The sequence below is a fragment of the Hippoglossus hippoglossus genome, chromosome 16, assembly GCF_009819705.1.
Source record: "Hippoglossus hippoglossus isolate fHipHip1 chromosome 16, fHipHip1.pri, whole genome shotgun sequence".
In the NCBI taxonomy this organism is placed as follows: Eukaryota; Metazoa; Chordata; class Actinopteri; order Pleuronectiformes; family Pleuronectidae; genus Hippoglossus; species Hippoglossus hippoglossus.
The window spans coordinates 23100987-23120131 of record NC_047166.1 but is presented as its reverse complement, the minus strand read 5'-3'; the positions used below and the strand labels follow the sequence as shown (position 1 = coordinate 23120131).

General features: G+C 44.3%; 1 protein-coding gene across 1 annotated transcript in view; it reads right to left on the bottom strand.

Annotated features, from left to right (window-relative positions):
- LOC117777201 (nuclear factor of activated T-cells, cytoplasmic 1-like) overlaps window positions 1-13592 on the bottom strand; it is a 59747-nt gene extending 46155 nt beyond the window's left edge. The window contains exons 1-3 of the mRNA XM_034611816.1: window positions 13057-13592; window positions 8621-9725; window positions 6604-6763 (exon numbers count right to left, since the gene is read on the bottom strand). Coding sequence (XP_034467707.1) covers window positions 6604-6763; window positions 8621-9725; window positions 13057-13180 — 1389 coding nt within the window. The 5' untranslated portion in view covers window positions 13181-13592. The remainder of the gene's footprint in view (window positions 1-6603; window positions 6764-8620; window positions 9726-13056) is intronic.
- Window positions 13593-19145: the final 5553 nt, after the last annotated feature.

Genomic DNA, 19145 nt, shown 5'->3' with positions numbered 1-19145 from the left:
GAGTGGTCAGGGATGGGGGGGTGTGAGGAAGAGGAAGGCTGATGGAGGACTGGGGAGCTATGTCATGAAAGGTCCATGGAAATTAGTGCTTCAGTGTCTTTGGTTTGAGAACAAATTTGACTGGATAAGTTGTCTGGCCTGATAATTAACATCAAGACTGACTGCCTGTGGGGGTATGGTATTTTTTCCCCCAGTTACACGATTTTCAGTGTTAATTATGTTTAATAAAATTAAGTTATGACTAGTCACTAGAGAAGAGCATATCCACATGTCTCAATAATTTGAGCGCCAGTGGCTGCCTTTGCATTTGATTCAGATATCAAGGGAGTGCAAAGGGAGTGGTTAAGCTAAGGCCGTCATTCATTTCCAGTTCCAACCGTCTATTTTTCTCCTCACCTCCTCATAGTGTCTCTAGCAGCTGTCTTGACCTGTGAGCTAGTCACACATGCAAGTCATCAGTGAGTTAGGCCAAGGTCAGGAGCTTCTTGAAGTCTTGGCATCCCAAGGGACCACTTCATCTATGCAGTGATCTCACCGGCAGACCTCGCTCTGCTTGTTATATTTTACTTATGGTGTCACCAGGGGTAATTATCCATAGCCACACATGCTACCAGTTACTTGTGTATTGACTGTTGAGGGGGCTATGTTGGAGCATGAGGTACAAATCTGAAACACCGTAGCGTTAAATTGCATGAGGTTTTCTCATGATTTAATAAAAAACAGGCCTCCACGCTACAAAGGAGTGTCGTCTGTCACTTTTGCCTTAGCAGACTTCTTGGGATTTCTCAATGACCTCCAACCATTACCTCAGCTGCCACGTGGCGGTAAGGGGGCCTGTATAAGAGATGGCAAGAGGGGGTGTCTTTATCCCTTTCACTCGCCTTGCGGTAGCGTATGATGACGCTGGTGTCCTCACTCAAAGCCATAGTGACCTCATGGAGGAGAGGAAGTGATTAATGAGGTCAGATAGTCCTCCTGGTGACGCTGGTCTTCCCAGCAGCAAAGGAAGGCGGTCTAGTCCCCTCCGGGCGACCCCCCTCGATTCCTTTACCATATGTGCTCCCCTGACCCTCTCCTAAAGGCCCCCACTTCGCTTCTGCTAAGCTCCTGTGACGCTCACACAAATGCACACCACAAGCAAAGCGCAAAACGCACTTCTTTATTTCATTCTCAAAGGGGAAATAAATGGCGGGGGAAAAAAGCCAAGATAGTGTCGTAAACTTTAAGTGTGGGCCGACGACAGAGGCTTCACACACACCTGTGACCTCGGCTTTGTATTTGTCTGTAATGCTGCCTTCGAGGTTGGACCAGTGAGCCACTAATTTTGACCAGATGAGCTTCTCTTGCTGTAACTGCAGCCTATCTGGCACACGCACCATATATTTATTTTGAGATAATCGAAACCGAGTCATGGCTTGATTTGCAGCTGTTTCAAGGTGCCAACTTCTGCCACTGTGTCAGCTAGATCCATTTACACCTCCTACCACAAGCCACTGTTGCACGAGCCATTTTTGATAGCTGAGGCTCAAGCAAAACACTGTGGATATGGATATTGTGTAATTGTATGCAGCTGTATTGTCTGGATCAGTTGTGATGATGTGGGGGGGTCGAGCTGAAAAGGGAGAGGAGGGTACATCCCAACCACTTTCCCCCATTCATCTCCCTGTCGCCTTTGGACCATTGCAGATCCATCATCAGCATAGACAATTTCAGTCCTAGGGACATAGCCCTATTTTTTTTCCTCATTTGCTTCAATCAGTGAAAATCAGTTGTGATGAAGTAATGACGTAGGGTTGTTTTTTTTTTTCAACTCCATGTGCTGCCTGTACCTTGCCTCAATAGTTCAAAGAGAGGATTTGATCATGTAATGTTTAATAATGACTTGCTGGTAAATTTGATGTGTCTGGTCTGGCTAGAAATTGAGTGTGAATACACTCCACAGGCCTGCAGTGGGCTGCCTTCTATCCCTCTGCAGTAATTTCATTTCATCACCGCCTGGAGAAATGTCATGACTCGTAGAAGTCCACGTGGCGCAGAGAATTGGGGAGAGGAGAAGGAAAAGGGGACTGGAAGCAGTAGAGGACTGGGCAAACTGAAGCAGGGGAGGTGGAGAACTACAACAGCAGATTTAGGCTTTTTCCCATTATCATGCTCTCCTCTCTCCAGCCTTTGCTATACCCAATTAAATGTACACTCATCCAAGTTGTCTCTCCTTCCAGACTTTACTCTATCACCCTCCTGCCCTGCTCATTTCTCCAGTGCCTCATACTGAATGCATAAGGACGCACGCGATCCTTTAATCTGCAGCATTTCCACGTCTCCAAATGCTGCTGCTTTTATAAGCAACCAGAAGATATATATCCCTCAAAGTTTTTGTTGAACTGAGTACTTTAGTGTTATGTCATCGAGGGCATAGTTTCAAGCACTACCCCATGTCTAGACCAGTGAGGGTCCAAATTCCATACAAAGAAATGGATTTGTTACCAGCACAGCCTACCATAAGAAATATCATCCAAACCTACAGAGAATTTGAGTAAGATGATGCACAGACAATTGCTGTGTCCCCTAAAAGCAAAACAACCACCCGTGTCTTACCTCATAAATCTGTGGGACGTTTGGTTATCACCTCAAACCAGTGAAAACGATGCACATTTTGCTCATTTTTATCCACTTGTTATTAACTGGTAATTAGTGGTAGCCAAATACCAGTGTAAGGGAAGCCCACGCAAATGGAGAACCACAGTTTAAGAGTGGCATAAATACCCCTTTGGGTAATGAATAATAGCCCTGACTAAGCTGTAGCAGCACTACAGGGTACACAGAGCATTTTGAATATCAAACAAGAGGCAGCAGTAGATTTAATGAGCAATTAGTAGCTACAGTATAGGGCGCTTTAGATCTTGGGTTTTCTTTGGGACATTACGCAGCCAGCAAGCACCGGATCCCAAGGTGAAACCGCACATGCAAAGAACTGAGCACATGTTTACCAAGGTCTTTCATGTCGTCGCGGCAGAAACATGCTGCAAACTTGATGTGCATCACATGCAGTCGCGGAGGAACAGAGATGTGTATTAAGTCACGCACACGTTCATAGGGATGATGGCCACATCCTGCTGAAATTACACTGTGTCTGTTGCTGCTTTAGACTTAATGAGAGAGTGGGTGAGAGAGTTTGTGAATGTGTGAGGAGGGAAGCCCTATAGGCCAGTCATTATCCTATATGAACTAGCCCTATGCAGGACAGTGCTGTGTGCTCTGCGATTGAGTTTAATACTCCACAGGTGTTGTTGTCTGCTGTTACCCTGGGCCTGCCGGATGTCTGTGTGTTTCTGAGTTTGCAACATCTTCAACTCATCCCACATTATGATCCGAGCCAGGTCACATCCTCGGTCACTATATTTTCAATTAAAATAATTCGGCACATAATTTTTTTCCACCACTGCTCTCCTCTGGAAAAACCCATCAATCAATGTCACTGCAGTATTCTGAGTGAAGTTAGACCAGGTTGTTGGGTTTCCTGAACACTGCTTCGAAAACCGTCCTGTAAATGTCTCGGCATAGCTGTGGTGAGAGAGGGGAGCGTCTGGAACCGTGCGTTGGGACCCGAGATCCCCTTAATGGCGCTGTGGTCGGCTGCAGTAAATAAAGTGGAAAAGCAGCCACGGGGGTCACAAAGTGGACCAATCATGGGAGGGAAAGTTAAAAGGCTGCGGATGCGGAGGAAGGGACGGAGGGATGGAGTGCGGGTCCAGAATAAATGAATGAGATTTGAAACAGTGCGGAGAGCCGGTGCAAGCACCAGAGGGGTAATGAGTAGAGGTAACCCATAATCTAGAGGTTTTCACTGGTGTGCGGCTACAGTTTTGACACTCCATTCTCCCCATGCAGCCATCCCACAAGCTCTCCATCCTGCATTGAATGTGTTGTGGTTGATACTGCAGCTTGGGATGATGCCAGACCTTTGCGATACCAAACTTTCCTCTGTGTATATCAGGAAAACACCACCGCTTGTTACTGAATAGTAAAACAACATCGGCAAATGAGCAGTTGAGTATTTTGGTTTAACTATCCGTCAGTCGCTGTCTCTCTGGGGGACAAAGCTAGAGAAACAGTGTATCCCTTCATGTTTTTCATCTTCATCCAGAGATGCTTTCCAACACACATGTCACCATCACTCATTGCGCGTGAGTCTGATCATCCATGAGCTTAAAAAACAATAGAGCTGTGGATGGTGGATGACTGGGCTTTAACCGAGGGAGGCCTGCTGCTGTGGGTTGGGGAGCTGGTTGAAGGATGGATTGTTCACAGGGTGCGACATCATTGGACCCCCCAGGGAGGGAGGGAGGCACCGGTGTGTGGAAAGGGGAGGTGGCGTCCGATGGGCGCTGGGATTCTAAGTCCTATCCCCCCCACCACCACCCCCCACCAAAACAGCCCCAGCACAGCCATGCTCAGTCAACCTAAGGGCCACACAGCCCTAATCAGCAGGATACAGAGCATCTCCAGGGGCAGCTGAGCTGAGCCCCAGCTGCCTGCTGACTCCCTCTGCCCCTTCTCTCTCTCTCTCTCTCTTTCTCCCTACTCGATCTAGTCAAGCACAAACACACACTCACACAAACACACACGTAGAGAGACACTTCCATGGCTGCTTCCTACACCCATGCCCTCATGTCATTATTGACTCATTCTCCTTGACTGCATCCACCCATCCAGTGCCTGCCACTCATTACCACAGGGCACTGGGGACTACAGCGTGCCCTATTCTCTAAGATTACAACAACACAATTTCACACAACACCTCAGCAAAGACTAAGACAGTGATAAAGAGTACACTCAGATAAATGAGAAACCTTGCACTCGGACTGTGCAAAATCACTTTGAAGGTACAGTACATTTTCTTCTCCTATATTTTAGCCTCTGGCATGTACAAATAACAGCCTAATCTGTAAAGATTTATCATTCTGCCAACTGCTATGCTTCCCTCCAGATATCCCAATTGACTGCACAGAGCATAAATCTCTCCACACCAAAAAGTAAGGGTAAAATGTAAGCAATGCCAGTAGGGGGGAGGTGTGATGGTAAAGCAGCTGTCATCATATTTTATCCATGACTACTAATCACTAACAATTGCTTGACATACACAGCAAGACTTGAGAAACATCCTTGCAAAGCAATAAATTTGCGGCAATGCTATACGAAATAAACAACCCATCAAGTCATCAATCTAAATCTGGACAACACTGCGGGTTGCTGACTCGTGACTTTTCACTCTCACTCCCAGAGTGAGTCAGAAAGTGGCATTAACTAAATCAAAACAAGCCTCACCTGCCACATGCAGCTGTGCATGGCGAGTTGAGTCTGGTCAGGCTCACGTGGAAGCGCAGGGGTAAAATGTTGATTCACCAGCATGTTGATATACAAAGGTTTGTAATGAAGGGGAATAATTACCTGTATTTACAGAGAAAACCTGAGGGTTGACAGGCCTGTTTATAACACCACCCTGGCCAACAGCTGTCAAGTGCATTTGACGTTGGGCAGGCGAGGATGTGTTGACAACATCTATTTACAACTGTGGCACTAACAACATCTTACGCTAACTGTAAAACAAAGACAGAACACCAACCTGAATATTTACTGGTCCAAAACAAAACTTTTCTCTGGCTGCTATTCTGGGTGATAAATGGAATTATAGGATGAATAAAAAAAAAAGCACCACAGATGAATGCCCTGCCATTATTCTTATTTATACGTTTTTAATTTGTATACAAGGCAAATTGACCCACAACCTTAAGGACACACACGTCACTAAATCCCCACCTTCAGTAAACTAAGATGTCAGTGCAGTGTGATGACAGTGAAGCAGAGAAAGGAGCTCTGTGCTGTGCTGCTGGCGAGACTGACGTGTGCTCTTTAAGTGTTCGCCAAGTACAATAGTGAGAGGCGATGGTCCTGCTCTATACTAATTGAGTCAGCATGCACTGCTGCTGGTCAGAGCAGCAGTAGATTGATTCTGCGAACATTAATAACACAGTACACAAGCATATACACTGGCACGGACTGGGGTCTGGATATACTGCACTCAAGGGCTTTTAGACAACTGGCTCTAAAAGTTTGCAACAACATTGGTAAACGTATCATACTTTGCATATGTTTTTCTAGTGCAAAGCAATGGTTTTCTGAAGCAAACTTTAATAAATGAAAAAACAGGCAGATATTTTGAAAGTAAATCATGTAGTTTAATACCAACTCATTGTAATCATTCAAATCTCATCTTAAGATTCATCGACTGTGACAAATTAAAACGTTTAAAAAACTAAAAAGAACAAGAGAAGATAATGAAGATTTCATAGCTGTGCTGACTTTGCTCTGTGAAAACATTCTGCCATAAAATCAGCATCTGCCAAACATCCGCTTTGCTTGTTGTCAGGAGGAAAAAGGAGCTGTTAATCAGCATGCACTTGTTTGCTTGTTAGCACTTGTTCTGTAATGACAGCAAATTATCGCACAGCTTAAAGGCACAAAGCTGACTTTGTGTCGGGTGAACCTCAATTTCTGCAGGAACTCATACCAATAAAATTCAGTAAACAATTGCTGGTGACGTACCTGCACTACAGGGTGTCCTCCGGAGAGCGCCTTCACGGCCCCGCGGCTGCCTTCAGTTTCATAGTGGGCCCTGTGGTGGGACTTGGGCTGCACCTCGATCTGTAGGTTGTACGGGCCGGAGCACGATTGAAGCTGCCAGTCAAGAGCTGGCAGAGATGGGCTGGATTAACATGACAGATTGTTTGTTAGTAGGTTCATGGAATAATCTATAAATACAACAGTTTCCTTTTTTTTTTTTTTACTGCAGAAGGAATTGATATAATAGTGAATTCAATCATATCTAGTCCATGAAAGATTTACACTCATGGTCTGGTAATTCTTTCCTGTTTTTTTTTTCAAAAGTGCTTGGAATTGTAGTCCTTTTTGTTTTTTCATTGTAATTAATTCAATTATATTCTTAAAACTAAGTCAGATTAGATTTGCCCAAGTAGGGCCTGTGAGGATGCAGTTTTTCCATGGTTCAATCATTACCAAGAAAGTCTAAATGAAAAAGCTCTAAACTTGCTTTAAATTATCTTCAAATTAGGACACTTAAGTGTAACCCAACTGGCCTGATCCTTCCCCATTTCATCATGGTCCTTAATCTAATCAATTAAACTCACTCGCTGACGTGTGTAATTCCTGGGGCCTGGGTAATAATTAGTGGTCCTTCTTTATGAAAAATAAACGAGAGACGAATGTTCCCTGGTTAGAGTGGTGTGTTTTTTATTATGGCGTGACAGGTGGAAACAGACGCAGGGAGTTAAGAAAGTGACGGGAGGAAAGACATTTCTAGGGCACAAAAACAAATCTCGTACCAGCTGGCAATCAGCCTGTCCTTTGATACAATTATTATCCTTTCCAAATCAATAACTGTGAAATTATAAAACACAGCACACTGGAATTGCAGTCAACAGAGTTCTACAGTTGAATAAGGTCAGCAGCACACTCTGCCTTGGAGCATGATATCGTTCCCAGAGCTACAGCTGGCATCATTGTTCTGGAGACGGGGAGTCAGAGCTTCCCATGTGAACACCGTGGTGATATCTAAACCAAAACAAACATGTGCAAGACAATATTTCTCTGCGCCGGATGCCTGGTAAACGCAAACCCCTGACCTGAAGGGTGGCTCAACTGAAACCAATCTCTGACATCTTTGTGGAACTCGCGGGCTGTTTGTTGACCCAAAACGAACTGATTTCCCCCCGCAGGCCTTTATCTGCCCAGTCAGTGCATGACATCACGTTAGCTCCGCAGAAAGAGATGGGCTGATGGCGCAGCAGGCCAGAGCAGTGAGCCGCCTGATTAACCCGCAGACTGCTTCCCCTTCAGCCAGGCCTGTCACCATCACTTCCTGTTGCTCACTATCTTAATCAAACACTTGATTTCCGACAGGAAACAGTGTTATTGGCTTGGAAAAAAAAAAGCCATGTGGGACACAATTGAAATTGAAAAAGCTTACCTTGCTCAAAAGTAAAAAATCAATGACATAGCTGAGCGCATGCACAATGTGTGTGTGTGTCTGTTATATCGCTATAGCAACAATGGCACACAAACACACACGCACACACACACACAGGGCAACTCCTCTCTGTGAAATATGATTTATGAAATAGTTTGGATCTTCAAAGAGAACTCTTTTGAAAGTGAAGAGCATGCAACTTTTGGATTTCTGCCTTTTGATATGGCCTTTGAAGTTTAAAAACTAAAACAATCGTGTCCTTGCAATAAATAAATAACACTAACTCTGTAGATATAAAGACAACTGTGCAAAGTAGTGGAACAGCTGGATGAATTGTTTTTCTCTTGGACTGTCTGGAAATACGTTGTTTCCTAACGCACAATGCTATAAACCATGAATCTGTCTAAATAAGTAGACTTGCCTCATTGTCTTCTCACAGAAAACAACTGCTGGGTTGGTTTCACATTGAGTGGTTTAGTCATAAACGTTTCATCTTGTGGATTCACATGATTAGCTTTGCTAAAAGGGCCACATAATTTATTGACACAGCAGCCACGTCAGAGCAGCTCCACCTACCTGAGGTAAGGTTTGGGCTTCGACCAGGAGTACGGATGCTGGGGCACATCCAGGAACCCTCCACAGTAGTTCTCCTTCTTGAGGGCCAGTCGGGAGGGGTAGTCCTCATGGCAGAGCTCCCCGTCAAGACCCAGCTCCTCCCCACCAGGCTCCACTTTCAGGCTCATGGAGGACGAGTGGTCAAGCATTGTCTTCCGTGTCTTGATTGGGATTCCCTCCCCCATGTCTATAACTCCATCTGTGGTTAGAGCGTTGATGGCAGCCACAATGGCAGAGTTGGTGTACTGGTTGGTGTTGGCAAGCCAGTTCTCATCTGTGATGCTGACCCTGGGGGAGATATGTGGAGACAGGATGGGGGACTGGTTGGGTGTGCAGGATGTCTGACGGTAGGGGGCACCGTTGAGGCTGTACTTTCTCTTCCCAATTCCTCCTCCTCCACCGATTCCTACACCACCTCCGCTGTAGGAAGGCGAGTTAGGCCTGGACCCGCGAGGTTGAGCCGGCCAGCCATCCTCAGCCACAGCTCCTATCTGAGGGGAGTTGGAGGGTGAATTGTGTGGGGAGCCTGCGGGGCCGGTGGCATGTGGGCAGGACAGGAGCATGGATGAGCCTTTGGGAGAAACACAGGGAGACTGCCAGGGCGAATTCTGTGGGGAGTTTTCATAGTTGTAGAACCCAGACTCATAGGAGGACGCCTCAGAGTTACAGCTGCGTGAGGAGATGCTACTTGCAGGGCTGAGGCAGCTGGGATCGCGGTAGCCATCAGCATTGGGCAGTGTCAGTGTGACGATGGAGTTGACGCCTCGTTTGATGATGTGGTCCTCACTGCTGCTCTCTTCTACCTCATCCTCAGGGTACTGGCTGTAGGCAGTGATCTCAATACGGGGGCTCTCCAGGGCTGGAGCCCCATTGGGTCTGAGGCCGTGGGGCAGGTAATAGCCTGATGCTGCATGGATATCATTCTGGAGGCTGTAGCCTGTCTGGTGGCAAGAGGAAACTGAGATGACTGGGCTGGACTGTAAGGTGTGGTATTGGGTGGCCAGACAGGGGTTTCCCATGCCCAGTGGAAGGGACAGGCTGACATTTGGTGTGTAGCTGTATGCATCTGCAAAAAAAAAGATTGAGATAGTTTTACTTTTACTATTATGGTAATAATTATCTCTGATTACATTTTAGAACAATACCCCTACACAACTCCCACCAATATGTCTTGCATAAACTTCCTCACAACATCTGGAGAAGCTTAGCAATCATCTCAAAGCAGTTCCTGTATGTGGCGGCTGTGTATAGTCGCAAAGTTGCACAGCCACTCTATTTGTTTGATCAGTTCATCTGAGGCTCTATTTGGCACACCCTGCTGTCATATGTACTCTACAGGAATTCCTCCAGCAGCGCTGATGGATGCTTTGTTTGATTGATTGCATCACTCACTGAGTGAATTAGGCCCTCCCCTGTGGAAAACTGACAGCACTCTCACATCGCTCTGAGCTCCTGATTAAGACGGAGAGAGTTTGCTGCAGCGTTACACACAGATGCGCCCGTGGCAAACAGAAAACAATGGGCGCCCGCAAGTGAGCACACAAGGAAATCGCAGGCAGACAAGTGCAGTGAGATAAAAGCTCAGTCAGTGGAGGCATGTATATCCTGGCAGGTAGCCACTTCAGTTAGCTTTGTAGCAGCTGGCTGCTGCTTCAACAGCTGTAAACCTCTCGTCTGCTTTTTATTGATAATGTCAGTGAGGGTAAAAGTGGTCACAGAATGAAAAGGATTCAGTCTGAAACCCAATGAAGGGCATTCCCCTTGTTGCAGCGTGCTATATTTGTTAACCACAATGCTGCGCATCACATGAAATGATGAATCTGTCTCACCGCACATAATGTGGGTAGGCAGCCTAAAATTTGTTTCTGAGAATCTATTTTCAGAGGTGATAATGCGATGTGCACGAACAGCAGATAATATACATGCATTTTATAGAAAATCCCATCTGAGATTTTTGCTTCCTTTTAAAAATTGGATCACTTATTTTTCACAAAAAAGGGTCTTAAAAATGTGTTTTTTGGCTAGCAGAATGCTAAATGGCAGATCCTTAACAGTCTTTTAACCACAAACAAAACTTCCATATAGCCACCTTTCTCAGGCTTAGTCTTGACACCACGGCTGAACTCATATCCCTCATTCACATATCTGATATATAACTCTTGTTGTACATGCTGTAAACTCATCTCTGTCCCACTGATTATAAACTTGAACTATAATCATAACTAAAACTAAACTACAAAGACTGGCAGCTCTGTCTCCTCGATTCTTTCCTCTGGTTTTCTAGTGCTGAACAGATGATAATCTCCTGCCCGCTCCACCCGTCGTGACACACCTCCTCACTTCAGGCCTGGCTGACTTTGCTTACAGTCTCAGCTGTTTCTTATTTTTTATCTTGAACATGTGTGCAATACAGCACTTCTAATACCCACCCAAACACACTGAGGCTGTGTGTCACTCCTGTGTGCTGCACAGTCTTGGGGTCTGGGGTCACATGTGTGTTGAGCAAACAAAATTATATCAGATCATAACTTTTGGGGTGAAACAAATGAAAGAAAAAGAAAAACTGCTCTTGGACTCAAGGCAATGCGTCTGCAATTGTTTGCAGTGTGCTCAAAATGCTGCGTAAGCAGGGTTCATTTGAAAACACTGAAGATCACACAGATTATAGCATGCTCTCTCAGTCCTCAACCATTTTTGTCAATCATGTTATCACGATCAAAACTCTCTCTCTCCCCACAGCCAAACCAGCGTGACTAAAGAATAGATGGGTTTATCCACAGGGATTGTGGTCTAGGCTGGGCTCAGACTGACGGGACCTCAGGGAGAGATAGGGGGTCGCCCACAGAAGTCATCCGCAGCCTGTGGAACTAAGAACCCTGGGGCCACTTACCGCACATGGCTGACTATGGGCTAAGGCAAAACACCAGCGGAGTGTGTCTGTGTGTGCTGGTGTGCTAGTGTGTCTGCACGTCTGAGTTTATGTGTGATAATAAAGCAGCCCTCGGCATATTGCTGAAGCTGTGTGTGGTTCAGCATGTCTCCATGTCAAGCATGCTACCCAGCATCCCTGAACGCTCAGATCACATCTCTCTCTCTCTCTCTCTCTCTCTCTCTCTCTCTCTCTCTCTCTCTCTCTCTCTCTCTCTCTCTCACACACACACACACACACACACACACACATACACGCGTTCTTGTACTTATATCTTAGTGAGCCCCTTACCCTAACCAGTACCATCAAAACAAAATGCCTGAGCCTAACCCTAACCAAATTCTAACCCTAACCCTAAAACCAGCCCTTTGAAGTGAGGAGTTAGGACTGGCCAAAATGTCCTCACTCTGTAAGGTCTCTGCTTAAAATTGTCCTCACAAATACACACACACACGTCTGTTACCAATTATAAGGCTTAGGACTGAGGGACTGAAATGAATAATAACACAGCTCGATCAACTGAAACCTCAAAGACAAAATTAAATTCTAAAAATCCACAAAAAAGTTACTTCAGTGCTGGCAGACTTGAGACAAGACCGACTGTCAGCGGCTTCTGATGGACCAAATCAAATTCTGATTCCATGACTGCTCAATCAAAGAGCTGAAAAAAATAGGCTTCCTTTTAATGGCTGAATCATCATCTATGCTTGAGTGTCTCATATAAGCAAAGCATAGAAACCTTAGGAACTCCTGGGGTCTGCTCTACAACTGACCCCTGACCTCTGACCTCCCAGTGCACTGGGAGATTGGACATTTTCAATACTATAAAAACATATTTGAATTTAACATACGTCTAACCATAAGGAGAGCAGGGGGCAGCAACAGTTTCACCCCGTTTACATACATTGTGCATGGTGAGAAACACCTGCAGGCACAGCTGCAGACACCTAATGGTGTGGATGCCACTCAATTTAAAAGAGTGACTGTGTGTGCAGAAAAACAGTTAAGTGAGATGTGTTCAAAATGCAGTTGGTGGCATCCAAATAATATACAACATTAAAGCTGTATTTGTAGATGTTTCCTTAATAATAATTTGAATGGTGTCAATGTATTAATGACCGAATAATATATTGTCACTTCCTCAACAGTGATTCAAGTTTGCATCCAGACACTTCTAGTTGAAATAATTAATTGATTTAATTATTTACTAAAACGTATTTAACAAAACAGCAGAAAGTTGCTTAAAAAAGCAGACCTCTGAAATAGCTGACATGTAATGTATGAAATAATAACAGCAGTTCAGTGAAACTTCGAAATTCATATTCCATTTTATGAAAAACACTGAAGATAAAAGTTTGCATTAAGTGCAGCACCTAATGGCAACAACACACCTTAAAGTCTCACTTTACATGATGCCCACAATGAACAGCAGCTATAGCGGAATCACACCGGAGCTGCAAGGACTTACCTTCCTCTGCAGACTTCATGTTGGCGGGGACAGAGGTGAGACACTGGAGTCCTCGCTCCTGGCCGGCTGCTGCTCCAAACCTCAACTTGGAATCGACGCTCAGGCAGAAGACGGTATCCTGCATTCAACAAGCGATGCGCAACTTTCTCCGCTTGTGAGGCTGTTAACAGGCGAACCCCTTCACCGGCGGCAGTACTGCGGGACTGGGTGCACTTCACACACCATTCAACAAAAGCATAGTTTGCAAAGAAAAGCGAGAGTTCAAGTTTGTACGCGAAACGCGGCGCAAGGCTGTGCGCTCCAGACGAGCGGGGACGCACAACTGCTGGATGTGGAGACCCGGCACAGGTCAGGAGCCGCGGAGGGGAGCGGGGGTGAGGTGAGTGAGTCGGGCTCTCTTCAGACCCAGTCAAGGGTTTCAAGAGTCTCCCCAGGTCGATGACGCAGCGTGGTTTGTCAGAGGGGCCGGCTCCGGTGCTTTTAAAGCTGGAAAACACCCTCCGTCCTCCCGTCAGCGCGCCGCCCATCAAGGGATGACGCGGGCGGCTGGACCGCCTGGTGATGTCCTCCACCCTGGGATGCCGTCCGAGGGGCTGCTGGGAGGTGTGCGAGACACACGCACGCACACGCAAGCGAGCGTGCGTGCGCGCGGAGAGAGAGAGAGAGAGAGAGAGAGAGAGAGAGAGAGAGAGAGAGAGAGAGAGAGAGAGAGAGAGAGAGAGACCTAACCCCAAAGTTAGGTATATTTGAACGGTTCCGCTTTTGCACCGTTGCATCCATGATTTACTACTATTATTACAAATTCTAAAACTGTCCATAATAACTTATGAAAAGGTTTAACTTGTAGAAGTCATAGTTTGCTGGATACAAATAGCACAAAGTTATTTATGAAGCATTTTTTTGTTCTTTTACATTTGTTTTATACTTCAAGGTAATTTAAATATGTTGACTCTTCTGGATAATCCAGGTGCTTTACCTCTGTGGCCTAAATTCTACAATGCATAATACTAGTTTATATGTATTTATATATGGATTACATAGATGCAGTGAATATAATTCTTCCCTGTGTCCTTGTGTAGCTGACCCTGACGTTTGACTTCCCTGCAGAGGAGGGGGAGGACGAGGGCTGCCCCTGAAACAAATAACAAAGTTTGGTAATTCAGCACATCCACTGATATAACTATAATGGCCTCCCTCGTTAACATTGGCAATTGTGTTATTATCTGATCATTAACATTATTCTAACATTCAACCTATTCCCTCGTGATTAAAATCAGAACTCGTATGCTATCAAATTTCATTTGCAAATGTGTTTTCCTCGTGTTTGAGGGAAATATGGTTTCACAGCTTCACCCAAAATAACCATCCTGAACCACTGACAGCGCAAACACACCGTGTTCCTCATCTCCGCTTTCCTCTACTCTCTATCAAGTCAATCCCCTGTGAATCTGCGGACACAAGCTCTAGTGCTTTGCCTTTGCTAAAGGAAAATACTGAGGTTCCCTTTACAGCTTATTTCCCTAATTGCACTCCTATTACCATTAATCAAACGTAATAGTTCCCATTGTATGATTCTGATGTTATATTATGGCATTACAAACTGCAGAAAGGTGACACACATGAAGGTGTTGTTATTTGACAAGATACGGTCAGATACTGTATTTTATAGATTCATGGCAAAACATGTCTATACTGTATAAACCTTTAAATGTACTGTACATTGCTGAGCATTGAAATGCCACTTATCCTTGGTTGCCAGCTGCAGAGATTACCTAATGGGAACACTTAAGCAGTTGGCAGAATAATGGCCACTGTAAATTTAGACCGATAAATGAAGTTTCACTTTGCAATGATATGTCCCATTATGATTCCTGTTGATGTTTTTAAAATTAACAGCCTAATGTGCGGCAGAGTTTACCCACTGAATGCACATCTTTCAGCATTTACAAAGCCCTGACAGTCTTCATGTGGATTCCAAATAATCTGGAAATTATAAAGAAGAGTAAAAAAAAAAACTCAGCAGGAATATGACTGAGTGCTGGTAGCTGCCATGAGCGCAATTAACGATGGCTTAGACAAGCTACAATGTAATTCCTTTTGAATGAGGGCCAGATTTCAAGAAAAAACAAAAAAGACTCCCGTGAGTCTGAAATGTAGCTGGCAAGCTCGGGGATGATCACACATAATCAGAAGCAGACAGCCTGTTGGGGGCAGGCGGGCTGTGGGGCAAGCGTGAGCAGACTGCATGGGGGGAAAGTAATAGTACGCTGTGTTTTCTTTGCCTACAGTAGCTCTCCGGCGTCAGCTGCGGCTTGGCCAACGAGCGCGTGTGAGGTCAAAGATGAAAAAGCAGCATCACATACTTTGGGAGATGAATTACGATGCAAAGAGGCGGTAGGAAAAAAGTAGCTGCACGACTGATTGGCACTGTCAGGGGGACGGGGCTGCGCTGGTTGCTGAACAGCTTTCAAACTCTGTGGTGGGGCACGGCTCAGTGGCAGTCTGAAGGCTTATCTTGATGGATTCTGTGCTACAGAGTAAAGAACCATTAGCTTTGTCTGTCAACAAAAGTCAGGGCACCTCAGACCATCTCAGTGGTGACAAACATTATAGCCACAATGTCATTAAGCACTCGATACTTCATTAAGAACGTGCCTATGATGTAAAAACCTGATGCTTCTCATAAAGTATATATATGTAGTACAACTTTACCTCTACTTCAGGATCAGTTCATAAGTCGGGCAGCGTCTTTCTCAGCAGTGCGATTCAGGCTCTGGTTCAAATCCCCTCTAAGGTTTAACTGTACGAGGTAAGGATTTTATGTAAAAGAACATCCATACTGAGACTGTGTTGACTTGCCAAGATAAGCCCTATCGTGGTGGTCACATCCACATTTGCAGAAAACAGCCAAATCATAACTTAACAGAGGTTCAAATCCAAATTGTGTCAGCAAGTGCTGACTGAGAAAAAACCGGACTGACTTCTTACAAAGTCACCACAGATGGGCTGCAACGTTAACTCTCAATGTGCATTTTGAGCTTCTTTACATATGGTGTACCACAGGAAACTGATTGTCTTGAAAAGGTGAGCAAATCTAACCCTTAAGCTGCTTTCAGATATGCAATGAACACAAACGGACCAGACATTGTCTGAAGTGTCTCTTGCAAGCCCCCGAGTAAAGACTCTGGAGAATGTCCGAATTAGCTCATGTGAGAACACAGTAGGAGATTATCCAGAGGATTCACTGTGACCAAGTGTTGATGATGTTTCAAACATGAGATAACATAAATAAAACTACAAAAAACTAAAAAGCCAAAAGAATACAAAGATCTCTGGATAAAAAGAGGTCACTTATACATAGAAGACGCTGAAGACCAGATGTGCCATAGACAAAAAACCTGCTATCTCCGCAGTGGAATTGATATGTTACTCAAATTGTTATTGTATTGTTATGTCATTTATGCTGCACCACCCCTCACCTGAACGCTTCAGACATTTCTGTGTTTTGAACGTGAATCTCTTCTCCCTGCTGCGTTATTTATGTGTAAAAGGCAAACGCTGGAGAATCACCAGAACCGATTGTGTGGACATCCGAAGTTCATGTCTGAAAACTGCTTTGTTCTTGAGTTGTGTTTGCTTTAAATCTACTTGTTAATTTCACTCAAAACTTAATTGTATTTACTTAATTTTTCCAAGTTGTTTCAGCTTAAAAATGGCAAGTTAAATTAATTTGTCTCTTTGAATTCAAGTAAAACAACTTAGTCTGATTTAACTGTTGTGTTTACTCAGTTTATATCTAGATTTGTTCGCAATAGACAAATAGCTTGAGCTTGGCTCTAATCATTATCCATGACGACAATACTTTCCAGTATGATGCTGTGATTGACTTAAATTTCAGAAAGGCAAGAACTCAAGGCTTTAGAGAATTGCTCATTTTTGTTTCCCTATTCAAAGAACGCAACTGACCTTATGTCTCCAACATTGTCTATCCACCCAAAACTTACTAAAATACCAGGCTAGTTCCTACACTGCTTTATTGCACATGTGCACAGCAGAGCTCTCAAATTCACTCCAGGAACACATGTCCAATTTATTACTACCAGTGCTAACCAAACGTAGAGAAACCAGTGTATAGCTGCCATTGCTGTTGTTTCTGGTGCATGCTCATTACACAAAGCATCAGTGGGCATACAAGAAGTAAGCTGTGATGTCCTAATCATTTACGTTTTTTGAAATCTGCCCTCTGTGGAAAAGGTTTGTTTTGTAAAATATCTACATAAGTGTTGACAGGGCATTAGTATTATATCTGTTATATTTTCTGTTTTAGGCAAGTCAATTACTAACTTTGCATGAGTTGAATCATCTGGATAGAGAGAACTACTAACAAACAATAACATAACATGAGAAAGCAAGGGTGTTACATTTTACAATGTACTCAGTTCTGTTCTGTGATGGGCTTCAAAACATCTATCCTCTAAACAGGTTGTATGGTTGTGTCGAGGAGTTGGCTTCACGTTAAATCTCCTCTGGAAATGTTCGATTATAATTTATAGCTCTACTACATCTGGCCCTGTGACAGTGCACATACTGAGCAGCCACAACATGTCTGTGGAGAGCATTAGAGGCATACTACGTCTCGCGCTCAGATTTATGGCCAGCCCGCTCCTTGCTCGTGTGTTTCACAGAAAATCATCACAGCTCCCGTTTTGTAAACAGCAACATGCTGCTTTCATTTACACAGATTGAGATGTTGCTGTTGTCTTTGTTTCTTTCTTTTCTTTTCTTTTTGCTCTTTTTCTCACTCAGGCTGTTTGTGATACAAACACATCGTTATGTGCCAAGAACAAGCTCAGCAGTGTCCAATGGTTCCCTTGCTTTCTGCTCTTGGTAAATTGCTTGTCTCTGGTACATCACTGTCAAGGGAGTGGAAATCTTTCCCTCTGAAGCAAACAGAGCTGATGATATGATAAATGACAGGGGTGGGTTTTTCAGTGTGAGTGCTGTTATTATTGCCAGTTTACTACCAGTGGTTTTGCTCGGGAGTCAGGCAACATGTTGGCATGGTTAGACCCATTTCTTAAAACTCTCCATAAAAGATTTACGCATAAAAACACTGACCAAAACTTGACAGGTATAAATAATCACATTTAAAGCTTCCAAGTTGTGGGTTTAGTCCTGTCATATTTGTTTGTCTAGACAGCGGGAATGGTACCACTTGGAAAAAAAGTAGCTTGAGGCAGATATTAATGTGGATACGGACACTAACAAGACATGTAAATGCGGAGAAGTGCAGGAAAGTGTGGGTGAATCTCTTAGATACGTATAAATTCAAGGCTACAAATCCAAGTTCTCCCCTCAAAGCTGCAGTTAATCCTCTCTTTTTACAACATATAATTCATGTTTGACATATCCGGGGAAATAAGTACACTGGCATCTTGGGTTCTCTACACTGTTATTATCTATTTTTTAAGTTTTTCTCTGTGCTGTAACTTGAATCAGACAGCATTTAATAGCTGTAAACACTCATTTGTGTGCACTCTGTTGATACAAGTTTATTACTCAGCCACGTTTATCCCTGCAGCATCGAGGAAGTAGCGACCCTAGCCCCAGACGTGGTTACTAGTCATCTCATTTGATGGTTGTCAATGGTGTTAAATGAAGAAGTTTGCGGTTAATGAATGCAATTTGTGAATGGCCGTGGTCACTTCCATCCTTCCGTCTGGTGTGAGTGTAGCACACATGGACAAGTTGTACGCACTTCCCCACTTCTCCTTTTTTCTCTGTCAGTGTGTAGGAGCTTGGAGGCGCATACTTCAGCGCTCACAATGGAGAACTGCTCGGAGCTATCTTAGGCATGTCTGGACACTGCTGTATGTTTAGCTACTGGCTTTTTTCAGAGATTCCTCTTATGAACAGGAAGTAATGTACATGTCTGGCTTGTAAACCGAAGGAGCAGTGGCCGTCATTGTCACACGGACATTGACTAAGATTTGAGTGCTGCTAGAAAATGGGGAAGGATCAGTGGGAGGCTGATAGTTTGTCACTGTTGTTTACATGATGCACTGAACATCGGCCTTTTCATTCACATG